Here is a 15,942-nt window from a genome sequence, read left to right on the forward strand (position 1 = left end):
TAGCTCACACATTTCATTACTTGACTGCTGTTTGCATAAAGATTCTTTTAAAATTGTTAGCTTGTCTAAACGCTGAGTCTCTTTTAGTTTTTTTGTATTCCTTATGCTTGATCAAATAATGGCATTCAAGATTGTACTTTTTATAAACTGCAACCGATTCTTTACAAATGAGACACACTCACTTTCCATTTATTTCCATGAAAAAATAATTATTCATCCATTTCTCATTAAACAAAGAACTTTTGCCTGCAGCTCTTCTTTTATGATTGCTAATCATTGCAGAAAGGTATTATTTTATGCACTTTACAATATTGACTTAAATAGAACTAAACAAAAGAACCATAAATGTTGCTGCATTCAAAATTATTGAACATTTGCAATTATGCAACCAACAAAGACAAAACACTTAAATCAACACTGACTATCCATCACCAATAACAAGATCTAATAAAACAGAATCAATGCGTGCAAGCATGGTTTTGAGGGAGAAACAAATGCTAATTGGCTGTAATAATGGGACATCAATTTGTATGTATTTCAACTCATGATTAATGTTACAATGCAAGCATTACGGCCATAGGCGGATTGTCCATAAGACTGAATGAAGAAACTCCGGGTATCGGTGTGATTTTCAATATTGTACTCTGATCTCCGAAATATTCTATTTGTTGACTGATATATGAAACCTAAATGCACAAAAATCATATGAAAAATATGGATCTTCCTTATCCACAATAGTATACGAGTCAAGTCATTTGGAAATGTTTTATTTGCCTGTATAGTAGTCCCAACAACACAGAGTTTGTTTGATAAAAGCAGCACTACCAGATTTCCATTGCAACTAGTGGCTATCATACATATTGATACAAGTAGTGTGACTGTGGGGCGCTGTGGTGTGGTTAGAGCAAGTGCAACTTCTCAGTACAGTATGTGGGAGAGACGGCGTATAATTTTACAGACACCACTGAATTGTAGAACGTTAATCCCTTTAGCTCGTGATTTGTGTTAATTGGACCACCCATGAATTAAGAGTTAGAGGGATTAACATTCCACAATTCACAATAAAACTTTATCTTTATGATTGTGAAGCTATCACCATTTATTTATGTTAAATAAATGAAAAAAAATTGGTTTTTTTTATCAAATAATTAATTGTGATTTATATTTAAAATTTATTAAAAAATTAATGATCGATAATTACTGTAGTTATTTGTAATTCCCCCCTCCCCAGACATACACACACACTTCCTCACAATATAGCCATAAACACTAGTATGAGGCTGCTACAAGTTTTCCCCAGTAAGAATTTTTGACCCAGTCCACTTCTGATTACAGCTAACAGAAATTTGTTTATTATAGAGTGCTAAAAACAACTTATATTAAATGACTGTTTGCTCTTAAGGCTTATGCCACTTTTGCGTATTGCATTTTAGAGGGACTTCAACAGTAAGCAGTTTCAAATTAGACTGGGAGTGAAAGTTCACCTGTGCGTTAGAGGTTCCCCACCCCCGCTCAACCCATGTACTCCAGGCTAAATCGCATATGAATAGCATATTGCTACTTTTTCATAGATGTCATTACCTCTATTCAAAAGCCCGCCAAAATAAAGTGTTCCGTGGTCTATTTGATTATTAGTCTATGCCAGTATATTAATAACCAAAAAAAAATAATGTGAAGAATTATAATGATACAAAAGTGATGTACGCTACAAATATGCAAAGTTTATTTATTTTATTATTATTTTTTTTAATTATTACTTACGATTTTTCACGGAACACTTATTCACATCTCACTGGACTAGTGTTCTGCATTTGGGAAACACTGGTGTAAACAGACATGGGCAGGCTTTCCAGGTGATCACCTCTCTGGTAACTACGTGGCTAGAAACACCTAAACAATGCAACGCTTTCACTGCACAAACACATTACACACCTTTCTGGCCTTCTGAAAAGTTTAGTTTTATATCATCACAGTGTACCATCATGGCAAGAGTTCAACTAAAATTCTGGAGCCACCCTGCATAAGATACTATACACATTTACATTGTCATTACTACAGATACAGTTAAGACTAAGTATGCTTCTACAGTTTACTACCCCAACAGACTCCTTGAAGTTATTTAGGCTTCCTTCCCTAGCTTTACCTTCCTGCTCATTTAAAACATTGCCACTCTCAGAACATCTAGCCAAAATTAGCTGTGGTGAAAACAAACAAGAATTCTTGAGAATTATGCTAACAATACCTGGACTGATATCATCAGATAAACGAGGGTCTATATTACCTCCCCCCCCCAACTAGCAGTTTCCGCGAGCCTTTAAGGTATCCTCAATAATATTGACAAAATATTGATTTTGCCCCAACTTTGTTCAAATGAATAGACTCCACAAAATAATTTTTCTCAGAGCCATGCAGACACCCTTAAGTCTTGAAGTAATACGCAAGGCTTTCAGCATATAATCCCTCCTAACATGTCTGGCAGAATTGGAAACAGAAATATGCAATTTGAGATAACTCGCAGCATGCTTTTGGCATGGTCCTATATTTATCTAACAAATCGTCAGTTCATGTTTGTTAATTATAATTAGTCAACACATGAATAAAATGCTCTCTCTTTCCCCCCCCTCAAAATCTGAGAGTCTGTTGGTAACAACATCAACTGTTGCTCCTGGTAAACACACCCTGGTTCTAGTCCACATATCTTTATTTGGAGATTTTGAAACAGAATCTCCAAATAAAACAACTTCAATCGGAGCGGTATGCACTTGACTATTATCTTCTGTGACCTAAATTGGGGGGGGGTGCATCACTTGACAAGTCACGAGATACTTTGGTTCCTTACAAGCACCCAGTTACATCATTTCTAGGGCAAGCACCTGTTTATTCAGAGATTCAAACTCTTCTAGTAATGCACAATGTTTTACTTTGAGATAAGTACATTCCTTACAGTGAGTGCCAAGAAAAGAACCATCATTTGAGCTATTAGAGTACATTCCAAAGGCTATACAAGCAACGAACTCATGACTCACACCAGAAATGTTCATAGGCATTTCAGGCTGAGTCATGCTGTCCTTAGACTTTGTGTTGAAGGTGGATCTTGACACAACAATTATTTAGGTAATATATGAAAGATAATGTTCTATGATAAATGATGAAAACAAGTATTCAGCACTTATAAATACCATCATTTTCATTTTGAAATGTTACAAATATTTCTGCATTTCTTTCTGCATATTGTTCTTTTGAAAAATGGCTTGCAAGAAGCATTTAATGTGTGGGTACGATGGTGGCAAAAGTGTGTAAAGTTCAAGGGAGATTATTCTGAGAAGGAGAAATCTGCAGAAGGTTAAGATGATGACAATAAAGATAAGATCTCATACCAATCTGCAAATCACACCTCATATTAAGCAAGACTTCTTCCTTCCAATCCCTTCTTATACTTGATAGCAAAATGCTTAATTATCATGCTTAATGTGGAACAATTTATTGCTTTTATGCTACTGCCAAATGAATAGCCATTTTTTCCTACTGGTACACCTTCTTCTTCAAGTTCCATGTTTGATTGAAACGTTGGAGACCAACATTTTCCAGTCAACACTGTCTCTTGCTTTGCAAAATCGTTCTTGTGTCGTAAGACCCCCTGTCCATTCTTTGATATTATCAAGCCATTTTTTTCTTTGTCTTCCATTTGCTCTTTTGCATTTAATCTTCCTTTGCAGGATGAGTCTCTGCAGGTCATATTGTGGGCCTCTTATAATATGCCTGAGGTAAGCAGTTTTCTCTTTGCTACTGTAGTTAGTAGTGCTCTTGTGGTTCTTGCCCTCTTAAGGACCCACTCATTGGTGACCCAATCTGTCCATGGAATTTTTAACATGTGTATCATGTGCTCCATATGCAGCATTTGGCCATTCGATATTTTTCTGGAAATCCAGTTTTGTGTCACATAGGCAGTTCATAAAATTCTTAAATACCTCTTTGGCCATACCAATTCTGCTTCTAATTTCTGTGCCTTGATCATTATTATTTGTAAAGATCTTCTCTAGATATATAAAGCTACTCACTTGTTTGAAGGGGGAACAGCCACAACATAATTTGATTCTAGACAAGGTGTTTTTGATTATGACCATAGTTTTGGTCTTTTAGCATTAGCATTAATAGAGGCATGTGATGCAAGAAAACAAGCTTATGCAGCAGCAGCCAAAAAAAAAAAAAAAATGCTCACATTTCACCCCTCCGTTCATTCCAAATACCTCTCCAGCTCAGGATTAAATGTATTTAGGCTATCAACTTGCACAATAAAGGTGGAAGTCTGTTCAACCAATCGACTACCCGCTGGGTAAAGGTAAACTTCCGCACATCTATCCTACAACTGTCTTTCCTCAATTTGAATTTATGCCATCTCAGGTGCTTATTCTGAGCAAGAGGAAGAATCCCATCAGCATCAAGCATGCTCAACCATTCAAGGCTTTATATACCTCAATCACACCACCTCACAGGTGCCTAGTCTCCAGACACTGTAATCTGCAAAACTTAAGCCTTCCTTCGAAAGAGCAACCCTTCGTTCCATTCACTAATTTTGTTGCCCTTCTCTGTACTCGTTCCAACAGCTCTACATCCTTCATAAAATAAGGCCTCCAGACCTGTATACAGTACTCAAGGTGTGGCCTGACTATTGCCTTATACAAGGGGATAATCACCTCCTTATCCCTGCTATAAAAATTCCTGTATATCATTGACAAGACACCATGAGCTACTCTTACAGCCCATTTGCACTACTCAGAAAACTTCGTATCTGCCTGCACTATTACCCTCCAGGTCCTTTTCATTCTTTACCACTGTCAATGAAGTACCACACAGTTGATATGTTACTGCTTCCCATATGTAGTAATTTACATTTGTCAATGTTAAACTTCATTTGTCACCTCTCAGCCCATCTGCTCAACTTTTCTAGATCCTGTTGCAGCAGCGTATGTACTGTCATTAGTCTCATTAACAACCCTGCTAACCTTCGTATCGTCTGCAAACTTGGACATTAAGCCTGATATACCATCATCAATATCATTTATAAATACAGAAAACAACAATCGACCCAACACTGAACCCTGAGGGACTCCACTAATAACATTAGTCCACGAACAGCAGTGTCCATTGATTACCACTCTCTGTCTTCTCCCACTCAGCCATCCCTTTATCCATAGCAGCAATTTGCCTCTAATGCTGCAGTGCAACAGTATCAAAAACCTTTCTAAGAACCAAATATATGATATCAAAGTTATTCCTCGCATCCAGTTTCTTTGTGACCACATCATAGTATCCAATGAAATTAGTCACACAAGACTTCCCCTTAACAAAACCATGCTGTGTCCGAGCTATAACTGAAGTCTTGTCTAGATGATACTGCAGTGCTTCTTTAACCAGAGCATCCATTAATTTCACTGGAACAAGTTAGCATTAGCATTAGTAGAGGCATTTGATGCAAGAAAGCAAGCTTATCCAGCATCAGCCCAAAAAAAAAAAAAAAAAAAAAACCACTTCCACTTCACCCCTCTGTTCGTTCAAAATACCTGTCCAGCTGAGCCTTAAACTTATTTAGGCTATCAACCTCCACTACAAGGGATGGAAGTCTGTTCCACCAACCAACCACCCGCTGGCTAAAGGCAAATTTCCGCACGTCTATCCTACATCTGTCTTTCCTCAATTTGAATTTATGCCTTCTCAGGTGATTATTCTGAGCTAGAGGAAGAATCCCATCAGCATTGAGCATGCTCAAACCATTCAAGGCTTTATACACCTCTATCAGATCACCTCGCTGGTGCCTAGTCTCCAGACACTAATTTGCAAAACTTAAGCCTTTTTCGTAAGAGCACCCCTTTGTTCCATTCACTAATCTTGTTGCCCTTCTCTGTACTCGTTCCAGCAGCTCTACATCCTTCTTGAAATGAGGCCTCCAGACCTGAACTAAGTTACAAGAACTAAGAACTAAGAACAAGAACTAAGTTAAACTAACACGTCTATAATTACTTGCATCGCCCTTTGATCCTCCTTTGTAAATTGGGGCCACATATACACATCTCCAGTCCATGGTACCTCCCCTGAGTCCAAGGAAGCTCTCATAATAATTATGGCTAAGGGTTTGCTTACTTCCTTTGCTGCCTCCTTTAAGATAACTGGATAGATCCCATCCACCCCGGGTGCCTTTTTTATTGTTTATCTTCAACAATTTCTCCACTTTCCTCTCAGTTATAACAAAATCATCTAGCTCACTGCCAGAGTTTAATTCACCTCTGGCATTCCCCTCCCTGAATAACACCTCATGTGTGAATGTAGATGCAAAATACTCATTTAGTTTGTTAGCCACCTGAGCAGGATCATCAACAGTTGAACCATCAATATCCAGTGGACCAATCTGATTCATCCCATTTCTTCTAGAGTTTATATATATAAAGAACTATTTGCTGTTTTTCTTTGCTTCCTTTGGCAGAGATTTCTCGTAATCTGCCTTTGCCTGCCTAATCTCCTTTGTGACTTGGTTACAGACCAGCTTATATCTATCATAGGCTTCCATGTCACCCATTAATTTATATGTATCCCATACATTTTTCTTCTCTGTCACATGTCTCATTAGTTCATCTGACATCCATTTAGGTCTAAACCTTGAACAATATTTCTTAGTTGGTATGTAAAGCTTAGTAGCTTCCAAGATTAATTCTTTGAATGCCTTCCATTTTGAATTTACTGTTGGTAACATCATCAGTTGGTCCCACCGTATAGAATTTAAATACTGGCTCAGACCATCGTAGTTGCCTTTAAGAAAGCAATAACCCTTCCCTTTACCCCTGATGGTAGTTACCTCTTTGAGTAAATCCCACTTCAGCACACTATGATCAATTTCACCTAGTGGTTCCTTTATCTGCAGATTCTTAGTGCGTGAAGAATCACTACTGATAATCAGATCAAGAGTATTACCCCCCTCTAGTTACCTTCTGAACATGCTGATGTAGAAAACAATCATCCAGTAAATCCACAAAAGCCTTGCTAGTGTGTGAGTGACCAACTCACAAATTCCAGTCAACATCCTTGAAATTAAAATCCCTCATTATAAGACTCTCTGATTTACTGGCCCACTCTATTTCTCTGTATAGTTTTTTATTATACTCATCAGAGTAATTAAGACTATAACACACTCCTACTCTCAATTTTCATTCACCAGTGCCAATGTCACATCAAACCGACTCGACACTGCACTGTCCAGCGAAGTCGACTGGCTACACTAACTTGAATTTTATAAAAATTTCTTAATTAATAGCATAACCCCTCCTCCATTCCTATTCTGTCTATCCTTTCTGTAGACGTTGTCCCCAAATTCCAGTTCTGCATTCCTTATATCTGTGTGACACACCACGTCTCTAGTATCCCAACAATATTTGCCTTTGATGTTTTGACCAACACCTCAAATTCATCAAATTTATTTATCAAACTCCTAGCATAAGTATACATGCATCTGTTCCTATTCTTAGCTACCCTAACACAACCCATGTGTTCACTTGTACTGCAATGACTCCCAGCAGTATCTGAAATCCCTTGCATCTTGTTTTCCAGGCTGGTGCTCATTCCAATAGAAGCAGTGCAAGAATCACTTACCCCTCTGCCAGCGGCTACTGTTAATCTTTTAGTCTGTGTATCCCGCCCCCCCAAGCTAACAGTTTTCAACCCAACTAACACTGCCTCGATAGCATCAGCAAATATTCTTGCACCCTTTCCATTTAAGTGTATCCCATCCCCATAGAAACAGTCTCTCCTGTTAACAAGCACAGACCAGGCTGAGAAAAATTCTACCCGTTGACTCTTGCTCAATCTCTTCATGGCCGAGTTGATCGACAAAGCTCTCATCATATACTCCCTCCTATCGTGTCTGGGCAGAATTGCAGACACTTTCAAATTCAACCCTAATTCGCGGCTTTTTTTCAACAGTGACCTGCTTGTTAAGTAATTCCGCTGGTCTCCTACTCTTAATATCATTTAGTGCCAATGTGTACAACAATATCACCTTTTGTTCCTTTAAAAGATATCTGCTCTACGTCATCAACCTTTGCTCCCGGAAGACATACCTTGGTCCTGTTACACCTATCTTTTTTATTCAATATGTTCCCCATTTCCCTGACAATAGAGTCACCAACAACTACTAGTTTTTGTGGGACCAGCACATTCTGCCTTGGGGATTGCCGCTGTGTTGTGATGATCAAGTGCAAGCTCTGGCATTGATGTGGGCAGCTGAGAGTTTGATGGGTCCCCAATTTAGATTCTTCAAGGGCATCCACCCTGTCCTTCAAGCTCTCATATAGGCCCATAACAATGCTGAGTTGTCGCCTGATTTCCTCACACTCCTTACATCGCATATGCACACACAGACATTTCCCTTGACAATATCATGTCAGGTTCGTAATTGCACCACAAACATCAAACAAGCAGTGCATTTTAAAAGGCTGTGATTCAGAGGGCAACTGCCCCCCTCAGTTCTCCCCTGAGCCACAGCACTCCCATTTGTTTGAGCCTTTTGCTTTGTTGCTCTGGTCTGAGTCAACAGTCAACATCCTTGAAATAAAAATCCCTCATTATAAGACTCTCTGATTTACTGGCCCACTCTATTTCCCTGTATAGTTTTTTATTATACTCATCAGAGTAATTAAGCCTATAACAATGTGATTTCAATTCAATTTCAATAAAATTTCAATTTCAGTACAAAATTATAACCCTAAACTTATATCCCAATGTAGTAATAACAATATACAGTCAGTCCTCGTATAACACGTGTTTAGGTTACACAAATTCGATCATACACGATTTATAAATAGGGGAACGATATCGTATATAACACGAACCGAATTTGCTTATGCATGATTCGCCTTTGTGTTTACAAGAAATGGCAGTCAAACACGGAATAACCCCAACCGAACGCAACACGATAGGAATGAAGAGAAGATTCTGAAAATGTATTTATGTTTTTCATATCAGTGAAGGGGAAACACATTTCATCATAATAACGTAAAAACCCACACAATTCCAGCTATCAGTATTATCGCAAATGCAATTAGATCGCATTTGCCACCAGTTTATAACAGATTCCACCAGCAGAAACGCAAATGAAAATTGTTTTTATTGTTTTATGGTAGTAACCCCCAGAAATGTGCTTTAGTAAAATGTGAGGTGTGTTGCTGCCTTTACAGTGTTGTTTATTCGGTTGCTACACGCGAGCATCTTTGTTTATGTGTATCAAGCATGCCTCCTCATTTTGTAATTGTGCTTTATTCTCTAAAGATGAGTAAAATACTTAAAAGGTGTGAAAAGGAACCGTCTGGTGAAGACACTACATATTCAGAGAGAAAAAGAAAAGCAATATTGATAGACATAGGCGGACTGGGTCAAAAATTCTTACCCGGGAATATCTGTAGTGGCCTCATACTAGCATTTATGGCGAAAATCACACTGGCCTCCATCATCTTTTGGTCTCCGGCCCACCGGAGTTTCCCCAGTAAGGCTTATGGGGGGCGCCTCCGTAGCCAGGTGGGAAGGAGCAGCAGTGCGTAGCACACGCTTCTTGATTAGACCGGGGTTCGAGCCCGTCACCACCAAATACGGAGCATGCGGAAAGGTCAGGGAATGACCACCGCACCGGAGCAATATGGCCTTAGTTGCTAATGCTCCTAAAACCAAATAACAACAACAAAACAAGGCTTATGGCCAGTCCGCTTCTGTCGATAGAGAAAAAATATGAAATTGTGAAACACAGTGAAATGAAAGACCGTGTGATATTGCACGAGCTACCAGCCTAAATGAGGCAACGCTGAGAATTAGAAAGAATGCAGATAAAATAAAAACAACTTTCATAGCAGGAACAACTCAAAGTGTAACAAAATTCATTACATCAAGACACAAAGAATTGGAAGAGATGGAACGTCTGTTTGGATAGAAGATCATCAAACAAAGAACAAGTTTGCTTACGATAGAAGCAAAAGCATTAGCAATATTTTATTATATAACAGTCATAATAAAATACTTACGTACTTTATTATGATTATTTATTGTGTTTGGTAATGTTTTGGTTACAAATGTGTGTTCAATCTTGGGTGGTCGGCACCTAACCCTATTTTTCCTACAGGGCCTGTTATTTATATTGCACGAGGGTTTCTAGGAACACAACTATTGTGCTATACGAGGACTGCTGTATACATATATATATTTTTTTTCCATATCGAGTATTATCTCCAAGTTTCATTATATAACTTCCGTATCAGGTTATGTATTAATTAATTATGTTATGTTTGTAAAATTTAAGTCATTATATGTATTAATTAAGAAAAAGTTCAATTTAATTGACAATGAAGTTTAATAAGATTAATAAATTTTACTGATTAATTGATAATATTATATACTATACTAAGCTAACGCTATCTAGTATGGGATATAACGTATTGTATAACAATGACGGCAAGTTACGAATGGTCAATCTACAGACACTAAGTATTAATTAACTTCCAAAATTTCACCATCTAAATTCAGAATAAACTAATGATCTTGACTAGGTCTATAAGCTACTTATAGACCTAGGGTTATAATTAGGCACTTGCGTGGTGATCTGATAGAAAATAATTTAATATAACAATTAAGTCAATAAAGCGGCTAAATATAGCTAAAAAACCAAGCATTCGCTGGAGCTGCAAAACTTGTAAAACACGTGGATTGGATACCCTTACCGATAGTAACAGCCTACAAAATCTCTATCAAAGTTAAAAATTAAACTAAGTATCGTAACTAGGAATATAAAGCTACTCTAGAAAATAAATTAATATGCCAATTTAAGTTAATAAAACAGAAAAGATTTTAAAAAAAACTTCTGTATTATCCGGAGCCATAAAAACTTCGTCTGCACAAGACTACTCTCGTTCCCAAAGACCTTTTTGGCATTAATTGTTAAGCACATCTGTTACTACTTTGTTGAGCAGTGACTATAGCTTTTCCTCTGATATTGCAATGATTGCAGTATCATCTGATATTACAGGTTACCGATAACTGAACATTTCACAGTAATTCTTTCTGAAGAAGGTATATCACGCTTAATGTCAAACTTTGCAGATGATACAAAGATTGGCACAGTTGTTAATGACAGTAATGACAGTGTGCTACTGCTACAGGATTTAGAAAAGTTAGGCAGATGGGTTGAGAAGTGGGAACTGAAGTTTAACATTGACAAATGCAAAGCACTGCATATGGGTAGAAGTAAACCCCCAGAGGAACGCACCAACTATGTGGTACTACATTTAGGGTGGTAGAAAATGAAAAAAAAGACCTGTGAGTAATTGTGCAGTCAGATATGAAGCTTTCTGAGCAGTGCAGACAGCCTGCCAGAGCAAGTCATGGGGTATTGTCAATGATATACAGGAATTTTGCTAGTAGGGAAAAGGAGGTGATTATCCCTTTATATAAGGCAATGGTCAAGTCACGCCTTGAGTACTGCATACAGGTCTGGAGGTCTCATTTTAGGAAGGATGTAGAGTTGCTTGAGCAGGTACAGTGAAGGGCAACAAGATTGGTGAGGGGAATGAAGCGGTCCTCTTACCAAGGAAGGCTTAAGTTCTACAAATTGCAGCATCTGAAGATTAGGCACTTGCAAGGTGATCTGATTGAAGTGTGTAAGGCCTTGAATGGGTTGAGCAGGCTCAATTCTGATGGAATTCCTCTGCTTGCTCAGATTATGAACCTGAGGGGGCATAAATTCAAATTGAGGAAAGACAGTTGCAGAATAAATGCAGAAATTTGCCTTTAGCTAGTGGGTAGTTGATGCTGGAACAAGCTTCCATCTGTAGTGGAAGTTGATAGCATAAATAAATTTAAGGAGGAGCTGGACAAACTTTTAGAGGGAATGGTTGTGTGAAATGTTTTTTTTTTTTTTTTTTTTGTTTATTTTTGGCTGATGCTACATAAGCTTGCTTTCTTGTATCACATGCCATTATTACTACTACATCCTCTTAGGTGTACACTATAGAAGTATGAGTGGAAGATATGTGGTGATTTTAAGATAATTACCATTTTATTAGGACTACAAAAGAGTTACACTAAGTATTGTTGCTTTCTCTGCGATAGTCGTGGCAATACAGAGAAGATTAAGGCAGGTGTTTTCACTGGTCCACAAATAAGGCAACTTTTCAAAAATAAAAACAGTTGAAACATGTAGGGACTGTGAGAAATCAGCCTGGAAAGCCTTTCAAAATGTTTCGATTGGTTTTCTAGAAAATATTTAAGCCGGCAACTACAGGTAGCTTGTGGAAGATCTCATTACTTCTTTACAAAAAACTGGGATGCAACATGCCACTGATGTGCATTTGTTGCACTCACACCTTGATTTCTTCCCACCAAACTGTGGTGTCATCAGCGACCGACAAACATGGTGAGTGCTTCCATCAAGACATCGTAGCAATGGAACAAAGATACAAAAGCAAATGGAGTGCTGTCATATTAGCCGATTACTGTTGGATGGTGAAAAGGGATGCTCCCGAACTCAAATACAAGCGAAAGGCAAAAAGGTCCCATGTTTGATATAGGTATGTTCGTACCTACAATCTTACTACCATATAATTAAAAAATACCTTGTATAAACATAAAAAACTACTTTTTTCGAAAAGAAGAGCCAATCTGCCATTTTAAGCACTATTTCCATGTTTAGTACCCCAAAATCAATAACGTAATCTTACTCTCATGCTGTAACAAGATATGACCAAAAATTTGTTGCTCAGTGTTATATGTTAGGGAATAAACTATCAATTTTAATTTAAAATGGATAAAGGTAAGACAAAAAATAAAAAAATAAAAAAAATAAGAAAAAAGTTACTTTCTTTACTTTGACTAGGAACATCATTGGCCAATGGAATAGATCAGGGGTGGCCAATGAGTCGATCGCAGATTTAATTTCGGTCGATCACAACAAATTTTAAATATACAGTCATACCTCGATTTGTGCACCTTGTGCAATGAAATTTTTGAGATAGTAGATCACGGCACATTTTAAAGGAAAAAAGTAGATCGCATCACAAATTAAGTTGGCCACTCCTGGAATAGATGATACATTATTACTGGTTAGTAACAATGGTCTGCCAATGTCCATGTTCTCTTCTGCATGTTATTTTTCATCTATAAGTCCATGGTATGAGTACTGGATTTTTGCTTAGCTCTTTCAGAGCTTTTTTTTTTTTTTTTTTTTTTTTTTTTCTCTACTGGCTGCTGTACTGCATTTTTTATTTGGCAGTATTGTTAATAGGGCGCATTTACTGAAAGAGTTGAAATGTGCTGAATAGATTGCACTTTTCCAGTCAGATATTGAAATGTTGAAGTGCAGAAGTGAACAATCTGCCTTTAATGTTATGGAGCATTGCTTTTGTATAATTGAATCACAGGAGGACAATTTAGTAAATACCAAAATTTGTTTCTTTGCTTTTTTTGGTATGGTACCTTGTGCTCGACTTTGTACTTTTTTTGCACTTTCCTTTCTCTCTACCACATATACTCCTTTGAGTATGCCAAATGATCTCACTGACAATTTGGGCAGCACTGTGTTTCAGTAGTGTAGTCTGTGTGAACATGTTCCTTTGAACCACAGGTAGTTCCACCTCTGTAGACTGCAGACTGTAGAGTGCCCAAATTTTTGACACTTAAAACACCGGACTGGGTTGGGAATGCAAATCAAATTTTGCAACTTAGATATCCAACTTTTATGCTTGATGGCAGATTTGGCGTTTTGAATGTAGGAAGGATTGTCCAAGTAAGAGTAAGAAAGTAGTACCAAGGGTACCATCTTTCTTAATGACTATCCTTTAAGAATGTATTAAATCCTGATTGCTTAGTTCTTGAATGATCTCTTCATCAAATACATTAAAGAGATACCACTCTATTACCCCTTTAAAGAGTACAGACTGGCATGAAGGGTTACCCTTCATGCCACTCTGTACTCTTTAAACTTTAAATGCGAGTACAGAACAACTTGACATAAACAAAAGAGAAACTGGGATTAGAAAAGAAATAAACCTATTATCGCTTGGAAAATTCATACTACATACTGCAAAGAGAAAATTGTTTCACTATTGCCTGAGAGCACTCAGAGCTGACAAAGGAACAGTACTGTATTATTTAAGTAGTCACTTAACTAAACATTTTATCGTCAAATCTGTTTAACCACTGCAAATTACAAATAAAATTAATCCTTGCTTTGTGATAACAATTGAAGCAGTTATTTTTAAGTCTTACCTTACTGAAACCTGTAAATCTTCTTCTTTTCTAATTTTTTTTACACCTTCTGAATCTTCAGCATCTCCCTCTTTCCTTTTCTTCACCAAAGGATCTGCCATAGGATTTGCTTTCTGCAATAGCGTAAACTGAAATTAGCAGTTACACTGACATATTATTATTTTTATTATCATTATTATCAATCCATACACTACAAAGAAACTAGAGGCTTCTGCTACATCAGCTCAAAGAAAATCTATATTATATGTTTCCCGTTTACCCATACTTATCCAGCAGGCCCTTTAAGGAAATTTTAAGTGTCCAAGAATTAGCTATATGGTGCAAGGAAGCCTGAGGCTTATGCTGCACCAGCCAAAAAAAAAAAAAAAATTCTGAATTACCCGAGAGAGAGAGAGAGAGAGAGAGAAAGAAAACTCCATGACCTGCTCTGGCAGACCATCTGCACTGCTCAAAGAGCTTCATATCTGGCTGCACAATTACCCCCAGGTCTTTATCATTCTCCACTACCCTCAGTGTAGTATCACACAGTTGGCATGTTGCTCTGGGGTTACTGATACCCATATGCAGTACTTTGCATTTGTCAATGTTCAACTTCAGTTGCCACCTCTCAGTACATATGCTCAAATTTTCTAGATCCTTTTGCAATAGCATACCATCCTTACTGTCATTAACAACCCTACCAACCTTCGTATCATCTACAAACTTCGACATTAAGCCTGATATACCTTCATCAATATCACTAATAAATACAGAAAACAACAATGGGTCCAACATTGAGACTCCACTAATAACACTAATCCATTGATTGCCACCCTCTGTTTTCTCCCAATCATCCGTCCCTTTAACTTGTAGCAATTTGCCTTTAACGTTATACTGCTCCAACTTGTACAGTAGTCTTCCAGGTGCAACAGTATTAACACCATTCCTAATCCAAGTATATGATATCAAAATTATTTTTTGCATTTAGTTCCTTTGTGACCAGATCAGAGTATCCAATCAAATTGGTCAGACAAGATGTTACTTTAAAAAACCCATGCTGTGTCTATAACTGCAGTCGTGTCTAGATGATCCTGCAGTGCTTCTTTAACTAGTGATTCCATCATTTTCCGTGGAACAGAAGTTAAACTAACAGGTCTGTTATTATCCGTGTCACCTTTCGATCCCCTTTGTGAATTGGAGATACATTTGCACATCTCCAGTCAGTGGGGACCTCCACTGAGCTCAAAGATGGCCTAATAACCATGGCTAAGGGCCTGCTTACTTCCTTTGCTGCCTCCTTTAATATAACTGGATATATCCCATCCACCCCAGGTGCCTTCCTTATGTTTAACTTCAGCAATTTCTCCCCCACTTAGCTCTCAGTTATTACAAAATCATTTAACTCCCTGTTAGAGTTTGATAAGCATCTGGCCTCCGCTTCCCTATAGAATTTGTCATGTGTGAATGTAGATGTAAAATACGCAATCAGTTTGTCAGCTACCTGAGCAGAATCATCAAAAATCGAATCATTGATATCAAGTGGACCAGTCTGATTCACCCCCCTTCCTCCTAGAGTTTACATAAGTAAAGAAGTATTGGCATACTTGCATTTTATGGGGTATATCAATGCACCTGAAGTCATTCTTGCAAATCTAGGTTTAGTGTATCGTGTGA

At 37.7% G+C, this 15,942-nt stretch overlaps 1 protein-coding gene across 4 annotated transcripts in view; it reads right to left on the reverse strand.

Annotated features, from left to right (window-relative positions):
• LOC150085768 (tRNA (uracil-5-)-methyltransferase homolog A) overlaps positions 1-15,942 on the reverse strand; it is a 488,197-nt gene that overhangs the window by 328,799 nt on the left and 143,456 nt on the right. For all 4 annotated transcript variants that reach the window (XM_090374238.1, XM_090374237.1, XM_090374236.1 and 1 more), the window contains exon 5: positions 14,290-14,402. In XM_090374238.1, the coding sequence (XP_090230364.1) occupies positions 14,290-14,402 (113 nt within the window). The remainder of the gene's footprint in view (positions 1-14,289; positions 14,403-15,942) is intronic.

Source organism: Mastigoproctus giganteus, chromosome 5, assembly GCF_048544385.1.
Source record: "Mastigoproctus giganteus isolate SK-2022 chromosome 5, ASM4854438v1, whole genome shotgun sequence".
In the NCBI taxonomy this organism is placed as follows: domain Eukaryota; kingdom Metazoa; phylum Arthropoda; class Arachnida; order Uropygi; family Thelyphonidae; genus Mastigoproctus; species Mastigoproctus giganteus.